This window comes from Lepidochelys kempii, chromosome 3 (assembly GCF_965140265.1).
Source record: "Lepidochelys kempii isolate rLepKem1 chromosome 3, rLepKem1.hap2, whole genome shotgun sequence".
Lineage (NCBI taxonomy): Eukaryota > Metazoa > Chordata > Testudines > Cheloniidae > Lepidochelys > Lepidochelys kempii.
This window is the reverse complement of record NC_133258.1, coordinates 190191732-190214460: the sequence shown is the minus strand read 5'-3', so window position 1 is coordinate 190214460 and position 22729 is coordinate 190191732. Positions and strand designations below refer to the sequence as shown.

The following is a 22729-nucleotide window of genomic DNA, read 5'->3' as shown; positions in this document are numbered from 1 at the left end:
TTAGTTTTTAGGTAACTGATTTATATTTGCAGAAGCAAGTCTTCCAAAAGGAGATGGCAAAGATCATATTGTATCCCTTCAGAGCCCCATTGTTAAGGCGCATGAGCCTGCAATCATGCACAGTAGCCATTGATCTGGCTCTGATTAAGAAAGAACCATAAAGACTTTGCATCTTGCTGTGCTCCCAGTGCCTGATACTTGGCCCCTCCAAACCCATCCTACTTCTTGGGTCAACAGGTTTTGAAGTAGTGACCTTTCGAAACTTTTTCTGACCAAGTGTTTTAGGGAAAAAAAAATCACTTTAAACTATTAAAACCTGATCAAAGTCATGTTAAAACTTAAGTCTTCCAGACACCTGAAAAAACCTAAATCTCATTTTCTGGTACTGAAAATGCATGAATTCAAGAGATCTGGCTAAAATATCAAGCTAATATGACCGTAATATAAAGTTTTACTTCTTTGCCTTCCTTTGACTTGACCCGGTCCAGGTCTCCCAATCTCATTTTTATTAGGTGACCTGTGATCTCACACATCCTTCGCTGATCTGCAAGTAATAAAAGAAATATCAATATTCTAAATATTCCTTACTACCAAGATGAAGAGCCATAAACATGAGGAAGGAGATTATGCATATATTACTAATAATCCACTATACAGAGAAATGAGTGGCTTTATTCTTGGCTCATGTGCAAAGCATGAGCAGCTATGATCCAAAGTAAGGTCCTGATTCTGCAGTGTAACGCAGCTTCAGTTGGGCTCCATGCAGGAGCAGGGACCTATCTACATCCATTGCACTGCCAGATCTAGGAGAATGGTTTTGAGGCAGCATAGATTTCTAAAAGAAATGGAAAAGCAAAGGAAACTCGGTAGTTTACTGAGACCACAACTTTCAACTCCATACAGTAGTGAGGAAAAGCAACACAGAACAGTATGATCTTACTTCTTTATAAACTAAGAGATCGGGAGAGAGGCATTCACAAAGCATACATATGGAGGCAATATCCATGTGATAAACAATTTATCACATACCCATGCAATTTATATGCCCAGGCAATTACCACACACTTATGACCACATCACCTGCCCCCTCATCTGTCTCTCTCTCTCCAGGACTTCGTTCTGACATTCCAAACAGCTGCCATTTAATACAAACTAAAAATACAAAACCACAGTTAAGGAACTTTTCCGTCTCCTGTCTGTAACTGTGGAACTTCCTCCCAAGTTTACTCCTGCCAGGGGACCCAGGCTATCCATTTGCATTAGTCAATCTCTCAGCATGTGAGGTGATGAATATTTTCTCTTTACCTTTTGTTACAGAGAGAAAATATTTTTCTCCTGTGGGAAAGAAGAGACTAGTGCTAATCTGATCCTGAGGTATCATTGCCTGGAGTGCCATCCTTGCTGCACCAACATTTTGTGAGTTCAAGAAGATTTTGAAGTCATTGTGTAGCATAAAGCGTGGCTGCAACTGAATTCTAGCACTTATCACAATTTTTTAACAGAATAATATATGCTATACATAAATATTAATCAGAGTACATGCGGAGATCCACTTTAGAGATATCATCTGCAATGTTTTTTTCATATTTCATGGAATCAAGTACAGAATATCTGGGCCAACATAAAATTCAATAGACATGAGTCACTACAGGACAGAACCTCAGCTTGTGTAAGTCAGCATAGGGCCATTCTATTACATGGAGCTGCAGAAATTTACATCAGGTGGGGATCAGACCCCAGGGGTGAGAGGAGAATATGACATCAATGCAACTATTGACTTCAGTGGAATTACTCAGTGTTTTACACTGTCATGACTGAGATCAGAATCATGCCTTCCTTCTGTCATAAGCCTTTTGTTGCAAAGGATAATCTCTTTGCTCTTGCAAAGCTACATGGACAGATGAGACCCAAAATTCATGCATAGTTGCTAATATGACTGAATAAAATATCAATAGGCTTGCATTAGGAATGGCAGAAATTAAGTTCCAGACTTGAAATGGTGGTGTGGTTTACTATCGTTTCCAGGTTTTTTTGCAACTGTCAATAAGCATTTAAAAATTTAACCTAACCAAGTTTCATAATATACAGTTTTTTAGAGTCATAAAGGACACCCAGTTCTCCTCTCACTAACTCATCTTAGTTAGAAGTAACTCCAAACAAGTTTCAGAGTAGCAGCCGTGTTAGTCTGTATCCGCAAAAAGAACAGGAGTAGTTGTGGCACCTTAGAGACTAACAAATTTATTTGAGCATAAGCTTTTGTGGGCTACAGCTCACTTTATCAGATGCATAGAATGGAACATATAGTAAGAAGATATATACATGTATATACACACATATATACGTACATACACATACAGAGAACATGAAAAGGTGGAAGTAGCCATACCAACTGTAAGAGGCTAATTAATTAAGATGAGCTATTATCAGCAGGAGAAAAAAAAACTTTTGTAGTGATAATCCAGATGGCCCATTTAGACAGTTGACAAGAAGGTGTGAGGATACTTAACATGGGGAAATAGATTCAATATGTGTAATGACCCAGCCACTCCCACTCTCTATTCAAACCCAAGTTAATGGTATCTCGTTTGCATATTAATTCAAGCTCAGCAGTTTCTCATTGGGGTCTGTTTTTGAAGCTTTACCCGTTGCAAAATTGCCACCTTTAAATCTTTTACTGAGTAGCCAGAGAGGTTGCAGTGTTCTCCTACCGGTTTTTGAATGTTAGGATTCCTGATGTCAGATTTGTGTCCATTTATTCTTGCGTGTAGAGACTGTCCGGTTTGGCCAATCTACATGGCAGAGGGGCATTGCTGGCACATGATGGCATATATCACATTGGTAGATGTGCAGGTGAACGAGCCCATGATGGCGTGGCTAATTTGATTAGGTCCTATGATGGTGTCACTTGAATAAATATGTGGACAGAATTGGCATCAGGCTTTGCTGCAAGGATAGGTTTCTGGGTTAGTGTTTTTCTTGCGTGGTGTGGTTGCTGGAGAGTATTTGCTTCAGGTTGGGGGGCTGTCTGTAAGCGAGGACTAGTCTGTCTCCCAAGATCTGTGAGAGTGAGGGATCATTTTTCAGGATAGGTTGGAGATCTTTGATGATGCATTGGAGAGGTTTTAGTTGGAGGCGGAAGGTGACAGCAAGTGACGTTCTGTTATTTTCTTTGTTGGGCCTGTCCTGCAGTAGGTGACTTCTGGGTACTCTTCTGGCTCTGTCACTCTGTTTCTTCACTTCAGCAGGTGGCTATTGTAGTTTTAAGAATGCTTGATAGAGATCTTGTAGGTGTTTGTCTCTGTCTGAGGGATTGGAGCAAATGCGGTGGTATCTTTAGAGCTTGGCTGTAGACAATGGATCGCGTGGTGCGTCCTGGATGGAAGTTGGAAGCATGTAGGTAAGTGTAGCGGTCAGTAGGTTTCTGGTATAGGGTGGTGTTTATATGACCATCGCTTATTAGCACAGTAGTGCCCAGGAAATGGACCGCTTGTGTGGATTGGTCTAGGCTGAGGTTGATGGTGGGATGGAAATGGTTGAAATCATGGTGGAATTCCTTAAGGGCTTCTTTGCCATGGGTCCAGATGATGAAGAGATCATCAATATAGCACAAGTAGAATAGGGGCGTTAGGGGACAAGAGTTAAGGAAGTATTGTTCTAAGTCAGCCATAAAAATGTTGGCATACTGTGGGGCCATGCGGGTACCCATAGCAGTGCCGCTGACTTGATATTGTCCCCAAACGTGAAATAGTTGTGGGTGAGGACAAAGTCACAAAGGGCAGCCACCATGTTTGCCGTGACATTATCGGGGATACTGTTCCTGATAGCTTGTAGTCCATCTTTGTGTGGAATGTTGGTGTAGAGGGCTTCTATAGCCACAGTGGCCAGGACGATGTTTTCTGGAAGATCACCGATGGATTGTAGTTTCCTCAGGAAGTCAGTGGTGTCTCGAAGATAGCTGGGAGTGCTGATAGCGTAGGGCCTGAGGAGAGAGTCCACATAGCTAGACAATCCTGTTAGGGTGCCAATGTCTGATATGATGGGACGTCCAGAATTTCCAGGTTTATGGATCTTGGGTAGCAAACAGAATACCCCTGTTTGGGATTCTAGGTATGTGTCTGCACAGATCTGTTCCTGTGCTTTTTCAGGGAGTTTTTTAAGCAGATGGTATAGTTTCTTTTGGTAACCCTCAGTGGGATCAGAGGATAATGGGCTGTAGAATGTGGAGTTAGAGAGCTGCCTAGCAGCCTCTTGTTCATATTCCAACTTATTCATGATGACGACAGCACCTCCTTTGTCAGCCTTTTTGATTATGATGTCAGAGTTGTTCCTGAGGCTGTCGATGGCATTGTGTTCAGCACGGCTGAGGTTACGGGGCAAGTGATGCTGCTTTTCCACAATTTCAGCCCATGCACGTCGATGGAAGCAATTTTTGTAGAAGTCAATGTAGTTGTACCAGTATAAAACTAGTTTGAAATCACATTCAGCCTTGACATACCTAAGCAGAGTACTTTACTGAAATAGTTATGTAGTTGCATAACAGAATTCTATTTTTTCCTCTAACATTATGAAAGCTAAACTAATGAAATCTTACCATCTTCTCTTTGAGCATCTTGGTTGAATCTCAGTGATCTAGAAGCATCCCACTTATTCTGCTGCATACTCACACTGGTAACAAGAGACAAACAAAAGTGTTGTCAGTAGTATTTTGCTAAGCAGGATGTTTCACCCAGGACTTGGAGAAATACTTACATGAATGGAGATGCATCTCGAGAATTTGACTGTCAAAAAACAGAAAAATGCATTAGTGAATACATTTAAGACTAGCTGCAAAAATTAAAGAAAAATTCCTCATTGGACTGAGTTGAACAGTCCATTTCACAACTTAGATTTACCTTCTCCATTGGTTTCTCCTTTTTTTGAACACTAGGTGAAGAAACTTGTTTCTTTGGATGTTTGATTAACTTCTTTGGCTTCTCTTTTCTCCCTGTTAATTAAAACACTATTTAGTAGCAAACAATTCTCAATATTTAAAATATTTAAATCACACTGGCTGCGCATAGTGACTTCCACATTCCTGCACACATATGAGTCAGTGACTTGGATATTCTCCCTCCTTGGTAAAGCTATGGGGTGGATAATGATAAAATGGGACCAACATCCACAAAGCACAAAGGCAAAACCCACTCACATGCTTCCCCTAAGAAAGCTGAAGCATGAGCTGAAGTTTACAGTACAAAGAAATTATATGTAATATATACACTTCCTATTGTAAATATAATGTAAACATGCATACACTGAATACATCCCTAAGAATGCAAGTAGGGACCAAAAGTCTTGATGACATCATCAGAATGCTTTTTGAAGTTTTCACTGTGGACATTCTCTGCCCTGTGCAGACTGATTGCTCCAGCCCCTTATGTCCCCTTTCCTTCCTTTGTGTTTCCATCTAGTTAATTCCCTCTTATCATAACCCACGAAAAGGATTTAAACAACATAAGAAAACCATGGTCCTAAATACGCCATCTACCAGGCAGCACACTCTTCACTCTGCTTGTATGTTATATTCCTTTTCCCACCCTTTGTCTTGTCTATTTAGATTGTTTACTCTTTGGGGAAGGAACTGTCTTTTATTCTATGTTTGTATGGAGTCTAGTACAACAGGGCACCAATCTCAATTGGCCCTTAGGCAACACTATAATAAGCATGATCAACACACACCTCACTAATTTGCACTAATGTCTGGAAGATCCATTGCAAGTTGAAGAATTTTGTGAATTAGTTGAATAAGTGAATGATCAAAAAAGTCACAAGGGTAGTATCTCACAAAATGTAATTTGGTATTTTTTCCTGACATGTAATTTAGTTTTAACTAACACTTCATTGTTCACTAGCAAACATTCTACTATGTGATTTGTAAAAATCTTACTAGTGCACTCTAGAATTTTTGCTTAATGGATTACCCGTTTCCTGATTGAGAATTAGCAAGGTTCTGTTTGAGAGAATGTATTATTACACACACACACAATATATATATAAAATATCAAACAACTGAATTTTACAAGAGGTCTGCATCATTTTTACATTAAAACATCACTCACTACATCTCCCTTGTTTTGGGATTTTCTTCCCTCCCTATCCTCCATTTAAATTTCTCTCTCTCTACTTTTCTTCTGTTGTATATGTTGGCTATTTTCTCCATGTGTCTTTTTCAGTTGCTTTTCCTTATACAATATAATACTCTACCTTGTTTAGTTTCCTCTTCTCCGAGGACATCACTTCTTAAGAAGCACTTTTCTGATTTTACCTCTCTCTATCCATGTCAACACACCAGTCTCCATCCTCCTCTCTACCCCCACCCTCACCACTCAAAGAACAGCAGAAAGTTCTTGGCCCTAAGAGCCCTCCCTCCTCTTTCCCAAAATCCTCAGTCTTCCACCCACCCAATTTGAAATCAAGGCCCTTCTTCACATCCTATCTGTTGTGATGGAAACTAAGAGCCACATGCTTCTTCATGCCTTCCTCTGGATTTCCTGTCTTGTCTCCTGCTTGGGTGGCCAGGAGAGTGGTCAGTCCTGCAGCCCTTACTTCCTGCAGGCCATGGTAGGCCTTTGTATGTCTGAGTCAGACTGTGCAAGTCAGGGGGAAGAATCAGTGCAATCTTAGGAGAACTGAGGCAGCCTGCCTTTCACTTCTGGTCCTTACAACAGAAGATCAATAAACAGTGTGTGCGGATGAAGGAGTGGGACTCTGCAAATGACACAGCTACATGGCTAGTAACCTGAGGTCCCACTTCTGTAACATTAATTTAGGAGGTGACAGGAGGGATAAAACAGCTCTGATAGCAACCCTTCCAGGGAAGGGAATAGACCATACAGAATATAGCTTTAATCTGTCTCACTGGTATGAGAACATTGGATATGTGTACTTTCCCATTTGTGAGCGTTTACTGCTGGAGCTGATGAATAGAAGAATATAGGTAAATCTGTGTATTTAATACATGTCTCAGAGAAAAAAAATAAAAATATAAATTCAAGTGAGACATTTTGTGATAGGGTTTATTTTATTTATTTCTAATTGAAGTTCTTTTACAAAAAAGAAAACTTCTGCCTTGTATTCTAATCCCTAATTACCAAGAAAAGATAAGAGACAGATAATTGTACCTGGTTTCTTGTAGACTTCCTCTTCATCCCCCACTTCATCCTCAGTGACCTCTGAGCCAGTGGTATACTCCTCCTCTTCTGATAGTAATGACTGTTGTTTCTAAGCAACATGAATAAAGTACCAAAAAGGGTCACTATCTCCTCAAACGCTACAGGTTTTCCATATCATTAAGTTTTTTGTTGCAGATAAACAAGGCTGAGTGCCAGCTATTTTTGTTAAACTAGGCTTCCTTGCCTATGTGTTTTACATGTACTGGGTTCTGACCTTAGTCTCGAAGACAGGGAGAACAGCAACAATGCAACCTGCTCTGCCCTGGGGTGAGCATCCCTGGTGTGAAGCTGCTCAATGGATGCAAGGTTGTGTTGGATAAGTTGCACTGGCCTGTGCCAATATAGGTGATTCAAAATAAGCATGTTTGACCGTCACCATAGAGGCAAATGGCAGAAGGTACCCACACTCCTCATTTCATTAGGTTATATTATCTTCTCTGTATTTTGCAATCAAAGCACTCTGTGGCAGTGACCTTCTGTACTATGTTTGTACAGTGCCCAGCATAGCTGAGCTACTGTAAGACAAATTAATAAGCGAGATGCAATGTTGCTTTCACTAATTTGTGTACACATATGCACCACACATGAAAAGAGGTACTCATCAAGCACCACACACTGTGCTCCTGTATGGAGCTATATACATTGTTTTTATATGTTGGGCCAGATCCTCAGCTCTGAGACAGACTTTTGCACTAATGGAGCAATACAAAGGGGCCCCAAAAATAGCTTAATCAGATTCCAACCAACTCTCCTAGCATATCCAACTCTATGCCACCCCCTTTACAACATACTGGGGTGTGACTGGAGCATTGCTGCTTTCTGGCTTGGCAGCAGTGCAGGATTGAGCTCATCAGCCTACATTTCCAAGAATGACTAGTGATTCTGGGTACCCCATCTGATGCACTTTAAAAAGCCCTCCTTTTTGGAGGGTGGGTGCTCAGTACTTTCTGAAAAATCAGGCCCCTATAAAGATGTCTCAAGCAGGGCACCCCAAGTCATTAGTCATTTTTGAAAGTTTAGGCCATTGTTCTCAGCACAATGCAGCGTGGAAGACTGATGTTTGTCTGTTATTTATAAAGTGATTTAAAATAAGAACATTTTAATTCTTTTAAAATTAGTCCATAACAAACCCTGCTCCTCTGTGGAATAAAAAGAAAATATATATTGTTTTCCTTTTTTTAAAAAAAGAGTACTCTTATTGTAGTTAGCAAGTTTGCTGTAGGAACTTATTTTGGAACATCAATCTCAGAATCCGCTGTCTAGGACAATGAATAGTAAAGGAAATGCAGCAATAATAGGAAGGAAGAAAATATATAGGACTGCAGCTGCCTAAAGATTTCATTGTAACATTTGAAAAAAAAATTAAAGGAATTTTTAAAGATATTGATTAAATTAATGTTTAACCTCCAGATCTGCTACACTTATAAAGCAACAATTACTATAGCATCTCCACATATATAATGTTTAGAGCTTACACTGAAAATGCATTATCCTATAATTTAAAAATTAAAGCAGATATAGAAAAAATGGCAGTGACATCAAGGTTATTTGTTAACATAAAAGAGCAACAACATTTTTAAACACATTAAAATTTAAAGCAGGATGAACTAGTTATTTTACTAACCAGCTGAAGAGTCCAGTTTTTCAGAGAAAGAAACTAGATACAAAAGGCAGAGAGGTGGTCAAGTTAATATACACTGTGAAACAAAATAAGAGATTCAAATGGATTTATAAAAAACAATGGAGTATTGGTTTGAGCATTGGCCTGCTAAACCCAGGGTTGTGAGTTCAATCCTTGAGGGGGCCATTTGGGATCTGGGGCAAAAATTGGGGATTGGTCTTGCTTTGAGCAGGGGGTTGGACTAGATGACCTCCTGAGGTCCCTTCCAACCCTGATATTCTATGATTCTATGATTTGTTCAAGTAAACTACATCCTGGATTTTGCAAGGAGTAGCCCCATTGAAATTTTACTCAAGTGTGTAAAGTTAAGCATGTGCATAAATCTGAATTAGTATTCAATTAAATCTAGACATAGTAAATTAAAAGTCTTAGGTAAATCACTTTAGAATTTGCTTTAATACCTAAAACTATGTAGCCAGTAATAAACACTTATATTATGGTAGCAACAACCCAAGTTAACCACAAGATTCTGTCTAGGCCAGCATTTGCAAATATTTGTAGTTTTCTCTAGGCTGAGTCTTACTGCTACTGGCAGTTTCAGGCCAACTGTCTGGAACTGCTGTGTTACTCAGAAGTTATGGACTACAGTGCATGAAGACTGCAAAAATACAACAGACTGCAGAGGTTCTCTTTATACCATGGTTAGCATTATTAATGATCTATCCCAACTTGACTTAAAGTGCACTGGTGTAATGTGGGAGTGGATTCATTGGTAGGGAAGACCTGGGTTGTGTGTTACTGGGGGAAATAATCTAGTGTATCAACAGAAGAATGGACCAATGACCTTGGTATCTGTTTGCCCTTGGAAAAGGCTGTTTACACAATAAGAGGCTCTTCTGGGGACTTAAGAAAATACACAAGTCTTATATGGGGGTTTTAACATGTACCATTGGCACTGAAGTACTCAGTAGTTTACAAAATATCAGCTGTGTGCTTTGTGACAAGCAAGATTAGGAGGAGTTTAGAATGGTAATTAAGTATTTTATCTATTTTAAGTGTTATGCTTAATATGGGTCTTAAAATTTTTTGTTGATGTTCAATGCAATTTCCAATAAATGTAAATAAAACAAACAAAAAAAAAATACAGGCAGACCAAACAGGGAAAGGAAGTCTAAAGCTAAGAGGCCTTAATGGTGAATGCCCTGCCAGCAGTCCCACCTCATTTAATAATACATACCTAGCTCTTATATAGCACTTTTCATCAGTAGATCTCAAAGCACTTTACAAGGTTTAAAGTGAGGGGCTTCAACTTGAGGAACTCTTCTGATCTCAAATGTGACATGAGACATGGCAGCCTCTCAAGTACCCAGATTTCAATTCACTTAGCGTTATACATACCACTTTGAGCACACTGAGGAGAAGAGAGCACTTGTGTAACAGGATCTCTACATGATTCACTTCTTAAGAGGATTGTGGGGTTCCTAACTAGCTTCAGTTTCTGAATGGTCTGTGTGTAGATGTGTGGGCATTAATTAATTCTAACAGCTTTTGTTTAAAATAAATAAATAAAAATAAAAACCTCCCTGCTCCCCACTAAACCCATAAATTAGCGGATAATGTCCCTGAAACCTAGGTTTTAGATTAACTAGGTTTATAAAGTTATAATATATAAACTTTTATATATTATAGGGTTTTTTGTTATTTTTAAGACAGCAGTAGGGCTCTTGATTGGATGCGTTTTCTAAGCGTCCACTACAATCATTAATAGAGAGAGAGAAAACAACAAAACAAAAGCAGCAATTACTCACAGCATTGATTTCTCCAGTTTTTGGGTCCCACAGTGTATTTGGTTCTAACAGCACATCACATTCAATTCCTCTCTCATCACACAGCCCAATTCCAGAATCACTACAAGGAAGAAATGTTCATGAAGTATAAGACAATGATAGTTTTTCTATTTTACAAATCTTAGAATCTGACCTTTTTTCCTCCCCATTGTGCTATGGATAATCTGCAGAACAGCTACATGGCTAGTGTATTGGGAAGTACCTATATGAAAATATGAATAGAAGCAAGATTGAACTGTTACAAAGACAGAATTGCTTCAAGCATCTGCTTCAAATGCAACAGATAGCAACATTTCTGTTTCTTGTCCCAATTTCTAATTAAAATACTGGAAATATATTAGTTAACTTTTAAAAATTCCACTACATTGTCCGTTTAGAAGAGGGGAAAAAATCAAATGTAAATTTACTCAAGTGCTAATGTCAAATGTTAAGTAATTTCAGTAGCTTTAATTCAGTTCTCACCTATTCTGATCTTTAGAAAAAGGAACAACAACATCATCTCTATGCTGAAGCAGATCATTCAATATTTTAGTAGTTTGATATGGCAGAGTATCCCCACCTTCACCTCCAGCCGGTAAACCGATCACATGATCCCGCACTTTACAGCCCTGTCATAAAAGCGAGAGACTATGTTAGATATACTGGTTTACGACAAAAACTACTTTCACTAAGTACTGCACCGAGGGATTCCATATTCTAAGAACTATTTAACAGTCCCCAGCACTAGGCACCTTCCTCAGGACACAGAGCTATATACAACTCACTGTGTGTTTCAATTGATGGGCCTGACCCTACTCCAACTAAAGTTAAATGGGAACTTAGTTTTTAAACTCCCTGAGAAGCACAACTTGTTCCAAGAGGATAGTTCCTTTTGTGCTTACTGGCCCATTCTTTAAAGAATACCCTTTCATAACCAATTTCAGCATTAAGTATCTATAGGTCAAATCATGGCCTGTTTTATGTGGTGGCAAATGGCATAAAGGACATATGTGCCCCATTATTCCAGCCACCTGAATCACAGCAGGTAGCAGCGCAGGAAGGGAAAGCAGCTCTGGAGAGCCTCCAGATCCCGCACTCCACATGCAGGTTCGGGGAGAGACTTCGCTCCCCAACACGCCTGCCAGGGAATGTACGATACAGTGTGAACAGACTCAGTATATTGCACTCCCCCCAGAGCAGCAGAGAGGCCAGAAGGTCCGCAAGGAGTCAATCTCCCTCCTAGGCCACTGCCCCTGACATCAGTGAGGATCTTTACATCATGATCCAGCTCTAAGCTGAATCATTGCTAAAAGTGTAACATTAAAGTAGTACCTTTGGAAGTGGAGTAGGATCAAATCGAAGAATTTTTTGGTTACAGCAGGGATATATTCCAGTGCCAGTTGTACCCAATGAGCTTGCCACACCAGGATAAAGAACTGGCTGGGTATGGTACTGGCAGTGAGAAAATTCGGTACATAGGAAAGACTATATATACATTTAAAAAAAAAAAAAAAAGAGTCACGTTGCCTGTTAAAGTCAGAATTTTGGAGTACATTAGATATAGATCAATTATTTACCTCTCGCAGACAGCTATGAGCTGCATATTCAAACCTGGTCAGAGATTAGTCCTAATTTAGTCATACTGTTTTCATTTAAACTTCAGATATTCCAGTACAAGCTCATTTCCCATTTTTTTCTGGCTACCTGAATTGTATTTGGGTGGGGCACAAAGAAGGAGCTTAAAAAGTTAGGGAGCAGCTGTTGCTCCGTAGTTTTTATAACAAATCACATTATGTTTCCCACTCTATAAGCTACACACACAAAAAAAGTCTTACTGGTCTCAAAATTGATAGATTAAATCTGGGGAAGAGGAAGGTATTTTTCTACCAAAATGAGGCCCTCTAGAAAAAGAGTTCTTAATTATGAGTTAAAGCACAAACCCTCTCCATCCACCCATAAAATTATTATGTTGGTTTTGTTCCCATGCTGCCACAAAACAAGTGAGTGAAAACAATAATACCCACTTGATTACATCTTGAACAACTCAGCCAATTGATAGTCCCCCAGAGGCGCCAGTACACATCTCGCCAAGATTTTAATTCCTCATAAAGACTGATCAAATACTCATGGACTTCCCAAGTTTTATCTCTGTAATAAAAGATGCACAGTCAGGCTGCACATTATATTGTGAAGAGTTTTTAGTCCTATATTTGTATCAATGAAGTTTGGAGAGAAAAACAAAAAGCAAGAAGAACAACAACACACCTTCACAGAAGAGCTACCATAGCAAGAACATGTTGTAGGACAATCAGCATTAAATTCAGACATCATGAAGCATCCCAAACTATTACCTAGTGCCAAGGGCATAAGTTAATATAAGAACAATTTCAGGACACTGCAACTCAGAGACATCAGACATTGCCACCGCCCACCTCAAGCTATGAAAGTCATAAGAACTAGAAATGATATAAAACTATCAAGTTAGTGCAAGAGCTGTCCGATGGTTAGTAGCAAAGTAAGAGACATACAAATAGTCTCTGTAGATCTCTTGCTCTCTGGGCTAGTGAGCATCTTCTTTGGTATCTAGTGGCAGGGTGGAATTGTATCATTCAAATGTTTGGAGGATAGAGGGAGTAGAAAAAAAAAAAACACACAAAGGTTGAGGGATATTTTAACTCCTTTGCCATTAGCCTCAGCTGATGTGGAACACATCCATGTTATTTTAAATACTGCCATTTCATTCCACTCTCTGCACTTCAAATGGCAAAGGAACTGGTTCCCAGGACAACACTGGAAGTGCATTTGTTCCTAGATACCAGGGCACAATAGGCAGCAATGAAATGGTTATGTAAAAATTGTAAAGTTAGATGATTTCTTGATCAATGTGTACTTTTGAAGCTTTTTTTTAAAAAATAGTTTTTAAAACTAGACTTGACTTAACTAGACTATACACTGTTCTAGACTTAATTTCCTCCCACTGAAAAATGAGAGAGACTGACTTTCTTTTAAACCCCAGAAAAAAAGAGTATTTAGCAGTGAGGCAATCTGGTCTGTGAAAGATAAAATATGTTTTTTTTCCACCTTCACCCACTAACTTCATCTTGCCTTGGTTAGACTGTAAAATCTTGAGGGCAAGGGCCAAATTTTACTCTGTATTTGTACAAAGGCAAGCATAATGGGTACTGACACTTAGTGTCACCTCCACACCTATTTTTGTGTAATTGTGCTGCTATGGACATGCTAGCATTAGAGCTACTTCTAGTCACCATTAAGCTTAAATTAAGTGCAAGAAAGGACAAATTAACTGTGCCTAGGAAGGCAGCCATAAAACAATACAAGGTAAATGCTCAGAACTTAGAACTTAATATATATATATATAAAGTTCTGAGCATTTACCTTGTATGTATGTATACACACACACACACATTATGCTTGCCTTTGTACAAATACAGAGTAAAAGTTGGCCCTTGCCCTCAAGATTTCACAGTCTAACCAAGGCAGGATGAAGCTAGTGGGTGAAGGTGGATAAAAAATATATTTTATCTTTCACAGACCAGATTGCCTCACTGCTAAATACTCTCTTTTGGGTTTTAAAAGAAAGTCTCTCTCTCTCATATTTTTCAGTGCGGGGAAATTAAGTCCTAGAACACTGTATAGTCTAGTAATATATATGTTACACACAAACACAAGGAATTATGTAGCATCAACATATATGTATAAGAATGTAACTACGGTAACATAAGGAAGGTATTTAAAATTGGCTAATACACAATATTCTTAGACTGTCAGGATAAGGCTATGGCCCCAGCTGCCACTTTAGAGACTGCAAGGTGGAACCTACTTCACTGCTCTAGTCATCAGTAAGATGGTTCTTTGGATAGAAACCTCTCCCTGTTATTGGAATAACTGACAGGAGATAATATTCAGTTAATGCATATTATTTTGAGGGCTGACACTGAACTACTGTTAGGCTGATTTTAGTCCATCAGATCTGATGAAAAATGATGGAAATTAAATTAGCAACAGTAAAACTCTAGAGTATGCAGGCCCTCATTAAGCAGAGGCAGGGAAATCCAGCTACATAGGACCATGCCTGGACTAAAACAAAAACCAAGATAATACTTGTGGTGAGAAACTAGCCATAACACAAAGGAGAAGTTTGGAAAGCCTCTGACAAAAACATCTTAACCACTGAAGTTTATTTTTATTTGTTCTGAAACTAGTTGGGTGTTTGATTTGACATCTTCAGATTCGAGACACAGTCAATCCAGATTTCAGAGTAGCAGCCGTGTTAGTCTGTATTCACAAAAAGGAGTACTTGTGGCACCTTAGAGACGAACAAATTTATTTGAGCATAAGCTTTCGTGAGCTACAGCTCACTTATCCGATGAAGTGAGCTGTAGCTCACGAAAGCTTATGCTCAAATAAATTTGTTCGTCTCTAAGGTGCCACAAGTCCTCCTTTTCTTTTTGCGAATACAGACCCTATAGTTCAGAGTGTGGCACCATCACTCTAACAACTCATTTTGAAATGTAGCCCTTAATTCCATTTGTCTTTGGCTAAACATATTTTCAAGTCCTTAGGATGATTAAGTGATTAGCTCTGAATATTTTACATTTTAAAAGGTTAACCCAGCAAAAACTCCCAGTGATTTCAATTGAGGTCTTGATGGATTAACAATAGTATTGTGGAATAAATTGCCAAGTACAACAGACTCAGACTTTACGGTCCAAAGGATACCATCGTGATCATCTAGTCTGACCTCCTGCACATTGCAGGCCACAGAACCTCACCCACCCACCCACTCTTGAAATAGTGCCTTAATCGCTGACTGACTTACTGAATTCCTCAAATCATAGTTTAAACTTTAGAGACTTAAAGTTACAGAGAATTCACAATTTACACTAGTTTAAACCTGCAAGTGACTCGTGCCCCAGACTGCAGAGGAAGGTGAAAACCCCCCAGAGTCTTTGCCACGCTGACCTGGAGGAAATATGGGGGGACCACTTAGACTGAGCATGTGGAGAAGACCCACTGGGCAGATACTACAGAGAATTCTTTCCCAGGTAACTCAGAGCCCTCCCTGTTTAGTATCGTGCCTTGTAGAAAGGTACTAACACTTCCCTGTCTCTCCTGGAAATACCTCACCTGATGCCTCCTAAGACTGCATGAGCCTTTTTCACTGCCGCATTACATTAGCAGTTCATAGTCATCCTCTGATCAACCAATACCCCCAGGTCTCTCTCTTCCTCTGTCACTTCCAACTGATAAGTCCTCCGCTTACAGCAAAAATTCTTGTGGTTAAGTCCCTAAATGCATGACTTTGCACTATTAATTTTCATCCCATTTCTATCACTCCAGTTGACAAGGTCATCCAGATCTTCTTGTATATTCCAGTCCTCCTCCATATTGGCTACACCTCCCAACTTTGTGTCATCTGCAAATTTTATTAGCACACTCCTGCTTTTTGTGCCAAGGTCAGTAATAAAAATATTGAATAAGCCTAGTCCCAAGACTGATCCCTGAGGAACTCCACTAGTAACCTCCCTCCAGCCCGACAGTTCACCTTTCAGTATGGCCCGTTGTAGTCTCCCCTTTAACCAGTTCCTTTTCCACCTTTCAATTATCATATTAATAAACCCCATCTTCTCCAATTTAATTAATAATTTCCCATGTGGAACTGTATCAAATGCCTTATTGAAATCCAGGTAGATTAGATCTACTGCATTGCCTTTGTCTAAAAAAATCAGTTATCTCAAAGAAGGAGATCAGGTTGGTCTGGCACGATTTATCTTTTGGAAAAACCCTGTTGTATTTTATCCCAATTACCATTCACCTCCATGTCCTTAAAAAGAACAGGAGGACTTGTGGCACCTTAGAGACTAACAAATTTATTTGAGCATAAGCTTTCGTGAGCTACAGCTCACTTTATCGGATGCATGCCCTTAACCACCTTCTCTTTCAAAATTTGTTCCAACACGTTGCATACAATTGAGGTCAAACTAACATCATAACCTTCCATTTGTAGGAGCCTAAGAAAGGCAACAAGAATTAAAAAACAAAAAATTGTTCAGGTGATTTGTGGGTTAATCCAGACTTACAAACTGACCGGTCAACCACATACCTCATTTGGAGCTGAAAGAACACAATCAGTTAGCAGCAGACACCCCTCACCCCCAAAAAGCAAACAGTACAGCACTGCGTTAAAGTACTAAAAAGAAAAGAAAAGGAAAGCAGCATTTTTCTTCTGCATAGTAAAGACTGAAATCTGTATTGAGTCAAGGTTCAGTTGTAAATTTTCTAAAAGAACAACCCCAACATTTTGTTCAAAGTTACGAACATTTCAGGAGTTATGAACAACCTCCATTCCTGAGATGTTCATAACTTTGAGGTTCTACTGTATTTGTTAACTTTCTAAATACATAGTATTTGTAAACATACTTAACAGGATATATGTATACAGAAAAAGTTATGTTTTCAATGCATGAAGCACCTTATATGAACATAAATAATATTTCCATGTTGATCTATGTTGATTTTTCCTGGAACACAAGGGACTCTTCTTTCTGTTTCTTTAGTTAAAAGCTTCTTACATAAACAGCATCTACAAAAAATTGAAACATAAAATGAAATACAACAGTATGAGTGGCTCTTTGGAATGCACATGTAGCCTACATAAATGAAGAAAGGAAGAAAGAAAAGAACATTACTACACCTGTACAATGTAGCTGCATTTCCCCGAGAATCTGGATTCTGGTAATCTGGATCAAACAGTCTCTCAATCTTCTTGCAGAAAAGTTTACTGTTGATAAACAGCCACTATTTATAAAAATTTGCTTAGAACTAAACTTTGCTTTGTTTGCAGTTAATCAATAATTACATTCTGCTACTTCAAAATGAGATGGTTTTAAGATGTTAGTTTCAAGATTTGACTTTTGTGAAGTTATACAATTTTCCTGTAAGAAATACAATGTGGAAAACTTGTTTCCAGCGTGGACATCTGCCATCTTTATATACATTTGTCTATAGAAGTCTTGGGCTGTGCTTTTTTAAAGTGGCCAAAAAGGACCTGATCCTACACTCAATTAATTAATTACAACAGTCCTGCCTTTATAAACATATTTAAGCCTATTACTTCAGTAAACCAAGCATTACGATTCTTGGTACCTATTCTGGACTATTAAATCTCCACCTTCCCCACCAACACTTAGCCCTCCCATTTCTCTCTTTGTGGAGTCCTGTAAAGAGACTACTACCTCCTCTTTCTCAAGAATAAACAGACAGACATGTAACTTGTTACTATCTTGACCCACTGATAGGTGGAACGGGGCACCAAGTTTTTCCTTCCCTCATTTCTAAATCTATTGAAGCTATCACCAAGGTAGTTTCAACTACTGAAAAAAACATCTTCCAACTTCGCTTGCTACCACTAACATTTTTATTTTGTTTTTATTTATTTTTATAAAATAAAAAATGCCTATATAAAGCTCTAGGTGCCCTAACACAAAACCTGCAGCAACATTAAAATAGTTATTCAAAAACGGAACTCTGCCAGCCCGCCATCTACAAAAAGAGCTCCTTTCCACCCTATCATTCTGGAAAGCACACTCAGCCCTCCCAAAAAACCCTATTGAACCCACATATTAGCTCATCATCGGTCATCATAACATCTCCACTTAATATCTCTCTGATGGATTTGGAATTGTTGCCCTCAACCCATTTCCCAAATAAACTTTACATTCTTTGTAAGGCTCTGGAGTAAGTAGTTTCCTCTTGCCTCTTTTCTACTTTCAGCACCACCTCTTGGACGGTTTTCAACTTGCTCAAGAATTAGATAACTGAAGAGTTAATGACTTAGGGTAAAATTTTCAAAAGCTCTTAAGTGACTTGGGAGCCAAAGCGACCAAGTCCTACTGACTTCAAAAGCACTTAGGACCCTCATGCCACACCTACACTACGAGCTTTGATTCCCCTGTTCATGTATACATACTTGTATAGTTCTCATCAAGCTAGCCTGAGTATAAATAGCAGCGTAGCTGTGGTAACATGGATAGTGGCAGCAGAGCAAACACGAACCCCCCCTGAAGCTGGAGGGTACACAAGCAGGGAAATAACACCTCTAGCTTGCAGCGTAGGTGCAGTCTAAGTCTCGTAAGTACTGTTTTCATAATGTGAAGCATTTTGGTGATTTTCCAAAATGTCACCTCTAGACCCTATTTCAAGTAAAGTTACCGTACAAGTCTTCCGTACAGCTTTTCCTACACTTCTTTACTTCTTGGGTGTTTGGAGCAAGAATCTGTCCTCTCCCTACCTCCCTAACCATTCCTTTCCCATGTGGTAAAATCTTTACCTCTTCCCTTTGTTGTGTCTCAAGGCTCTTTCCTTGGCCCTTGTGTCCTTTATCTTTTCTCACTGACAGCAGAAGAGACATATACCAATTTAGGTATCATTTCTATGCAGATGACACCCAACTCTACACCTCAATCAACTAACTAGCAACTTATATTGGTGCCAATCACAACAGAACCTGACATATCCCTAAGAGCAAGGTCACTTTAGGAGCACTACCTCAGTGTTTGCTTGTTAGATAATCAGCTTTTACCTTGACTATAAGCTTTCTACTACTGAATGCTTCCAAGATCACACTCGCTCTATACCTCTGGACTTTCCACTATTATTCTCCTTAACTTTAATCCTAACACCAGTAATGCTTGACAATTAAAATGCTTTCCTACCTCATCTTCCTTGTCTGCAAGACTGATTATTACAATAGTCTTTATCTTGATCCTAGCTCAGTTGAAATCCTTATACATGTTTTTAACTGTATTCCAGTCTATTTTAGCACCATCTTTCATAACCCTATAAAATTCCAACTCTAAAACTTCAGGGATTCCAAAATACTGCAACCAAACTATTAATTCTCCAGGAACTAGGAACACACTACTCCCATCCTCAGTTATTGTCAGTGGCTCCCTACCCATCTCTCAGTCCAAAATGTCTGTTTTCAAAGCTCACTCTAACCCTCCTTCTTCATAGTCACCTACTATCCCATCCGCTCAGTTCTCTCCTAATCTTGGACTCCTCATGATTCTTCACATTTGGAGAGTTGCCCTTTCACTTGTTGACTCCTATCTAGAACTTCTTACTTTCTCTTGAAATTTTGTCTTCTTCTTGAGCCATTTTAGTATATTGTGTATTAAGACATTTTAAAAGTATATAAATTGCTAACATCACACTAATTCTTTAACAAGTCTTTACTACGGACTCCTGTTCCTTTTTTAGATGTTTTGTCAGAAAAGTTGAGGATCGATAGTGATTATTAATATTAAGCTGAAGAAAAAAATTACCTCTTAAATTTATCTTTTTTGTCTTTCACATCTTCCACTTCATTGTGTGTGAAAAGATCAGCTATACGCTTAAGGAGGTCACCACTGACACAGTTCATGTTGCATGGGGTGGCTATGATAGCACTCATGTTTTTGTGGCAATAATGAATACATTTTTTTACCTAGGAAGGAAAGGAGATACTATGAACACTGAAATTAATGATACACAAACCCATATCTCAGAAGACCTATTACTTTTATATCCGAAATTTCTTAGGAGCAGGATTCAGGATTTTGTTAGAATTAATGGCATTTAGCAAAAGCTGGCTCAGTTCAACTCTAAAAATACAATTTAATGGCTCAGAAAGCAAGTCACATTTTTTGTGTACATGGCTTAAATGCAACTCTGAACTACTGCAATCCTGAAGGGTCTTCGATTCTGACTACTACCCCGAATCATCTTCAGGAAGTGCCATCTCCATAGTGTTCATGATCCCAAACTAGAGGCCAATTTTGTAGCTTTAACATTATATACAGCATTGCACCCATCAAATTTAGCTTTACCAGTAAAATTTAAAATTTAGCATGAACTGCAAACAAATAATGACAGTTGTGACAGCAAGAAGATGCAGTACATTAAATTCTAAATTCCTTCCTTAACTTGGCTGCACAGTGTTTGTCTTTGCTATTAAACAATTGGAAAAAGAAAATCAAACGGATACATCACTGGTCTGTCCATTTACATGATGAACTATAAATAAGACAAGCTCTTTATATGAATTAAGGAAGTGAAAACTAAAAAGTAAAACTGCACATCTACACAAAAATATAACTAAGCAATCCTTTCTCCTCATTAAATGTGCACATCTCCAATTAAAGTGAATGGGGCTTAAATATGTTGACTGATTGAGAACTGCACTCCAGAGGGAAGAAGCGGCCCTTAGTATAAAACAGCGGTTCTCAACCAGAGATATGTGTACCCCGGGGGTATGCAGAGGTCTTCCAGGGGGATACATCAACTCATCTAGATATTTGCCTCGTTTTACAACAGGTTACAGAAAAAGGACTAGTGAAATCATTACAAACTAAAATTTCATATGACGACTTTTTATACTGCTCTACGTGCTCTATTACTGATATGTAAGTACAATATTTATATTCCAATGATTTATTTTATAATTATATGGTAAAAATAAGAAAGTAATTTTTCAACAATAGTGTGCTGTGACACTTGTGTGTTTTTATGTCTGATTTTGTAAGCAAGTAGTTATTAAGTGAGGTGAAACTTGGAAGTATGGAAGACAAATCAGACTTCTGAAAGGGGCACAGTAGTCTGGAAAGGTTGAGAGCCACTGGTGTAAAACACTGAAAATGTGGAGACTTTAGGTTTCCTTTAAGATAGCTGTCAAAAGTCAGATACTGCCATTAGCTCACACAGTGCAGCAAGCTATTATTTAGATTAATAAGTATTCATTTGGAGGTAGATGCTGGCTCCCCTAATCACATTCAGTAGTACCTTACTCTGCAAGCAGCCCCACTCAAATCAGAGAGTCTGTGCAATTATTAAATTACTACTTTTCATGAGCAAGGTGGCAGAATCTGATCCTCAGATTGTAAACTCTTTGGGACATGAACTATTTTCCCCTCTCTGTTTTATACAGTTATAATATAAGCTACTAAGGTTTATGCCAACCATTTGGTGGTAAAGTGTGCTACTATAGCATGGAATTTCTCAGCTCTTGCTATACTCACTAAGGAATCCATCTTCAGAAACTCAGAAGAAATAAGAATCGAAATGACATTTCCTGGTTCTAAAAGAGAAAACAGCAGAACAAGGTGAAAAGGTTAAGATTAATTTATTCCTTTGATAAATTGAGAATACCCTAAGAGACTCAATGCCTCTTTAAAGGAGGACATTATTTTACTAAACAAGTTCTTATCATTCCACTTTTCAACATGTGTCATGCCTCTGATCTTTGGAAACAGAATTCTGGTCCCATCTATACAGGCAACACCAAACAGTTATGACATGATCCCCAGAAATAATCATTTTCTTAGTATAGACAGGTCCTTAGTTCCTGTCAATACGTCAACTCAAACATAGATAAACAGAGCATTTTAACCGATCAAACACTGTTCCATCTAAGCCACTTTTTAACAGTTTGGTCAGCACATGTGCTAGAGCTAGCTAATGTTATTTTGCTGGAGCAGGGCCTGCTCCAGTGCCCATTCAGTGCTCCCAAATATGAATTTTCCAATTCATTTCAAGAGGATTTAGATCTGGACTGGCCAAGGTGGACGAATTTAAATCTGCAAGAAGGAAACCTTAGTTTAAATCTATTTTCATCGTCTTTTATATTTACACTTAGGTTATTTTCCTAAAGATTGATTCTCATTTGTTGGTACACATTAAAATATGTTAATTTGCAACTAAATATAGCCTATACACTAAATCTACTATTTCTTTTTGCCAACCAGGAGCATATCACATATCTATGCACATTTATTTAAAAGCAATAATATAGTTTAACCTTTTACTAGATGATCTTTTTTTTTATTTGTAACTTGTCAAACTTTATTTGGATGGAAATTCAAATCAATTAGAAATGCACAAAACAATCATTTTATTTTTTTTTATTAAATACAAGTACCTTCAATGTGTTGGATACATAAGGAAAAAGTTCTTCAAAACATGTTTTGGATTCAAAACTTTATTAAACAAAGGAAGTAATATGTGTAGTTAGT

The 22729-nt window shown here is 38.5% G+C and overlaps 1 protein-coding gene across 3 annotated transcripts in view; it reads right to left on the bottom strand.

The window, feature by feature from the left end:
• SANBR (SANT and BTB domain regulator of CSR) overlaps positions 1–22729 on the bottom strand; it is a 47698-nt gene that overhangs the window by 5170 nt on the left and 19799 nt on the right. The window contains exons 6-19 of one of the 3 annotated variants that reach the window (XM_073339372.1): positions 21737–21795; positions 20006–20166; positions 17374–17460; positions 17152–17262; positions 12683–12806; positions 11991–12143; positions 11142–11287; positions 10641–10740; positions 8836–8868; positions 7161–7260; positions 4893–4984; positions 4750–4778; positions 4592–4665; positions 456–544 (exon numbers count right to left, since the gene is read on the bottom strand). In XM_073339372.1, the coding sequence (XP_073195473.1) occupies positions 456–544; positions 4592–4665; positions 4750–4778; positions 4893–4984; positions 7161–7260; positions 8836–8868; positions 10641–10740; positions 11142–11287; positions 11991–12143; positions 12683–12806; positions 17152–17262; positions 17374–17460; positions 20006–20166; positions 21737–21795 (1358 nt within the window). The remainder of the gene's footprint in view (positions 1–455; positions 545–4591; positions 4666–4749; positions 4779–4892; positions 4985–7160; positions 7261–8835; positions 8869–10640; positions 10741–11141; positions 11288–11990; positions 12144–12682; positions 12807–17151; positions 17263–17373; positions 17461–20005; positions 20167–21736; positions 21796–22729) is intronic. The other 2 variants (XM_073339373.1, XM_073339374.1) reach the window with 2 other exon arrangements.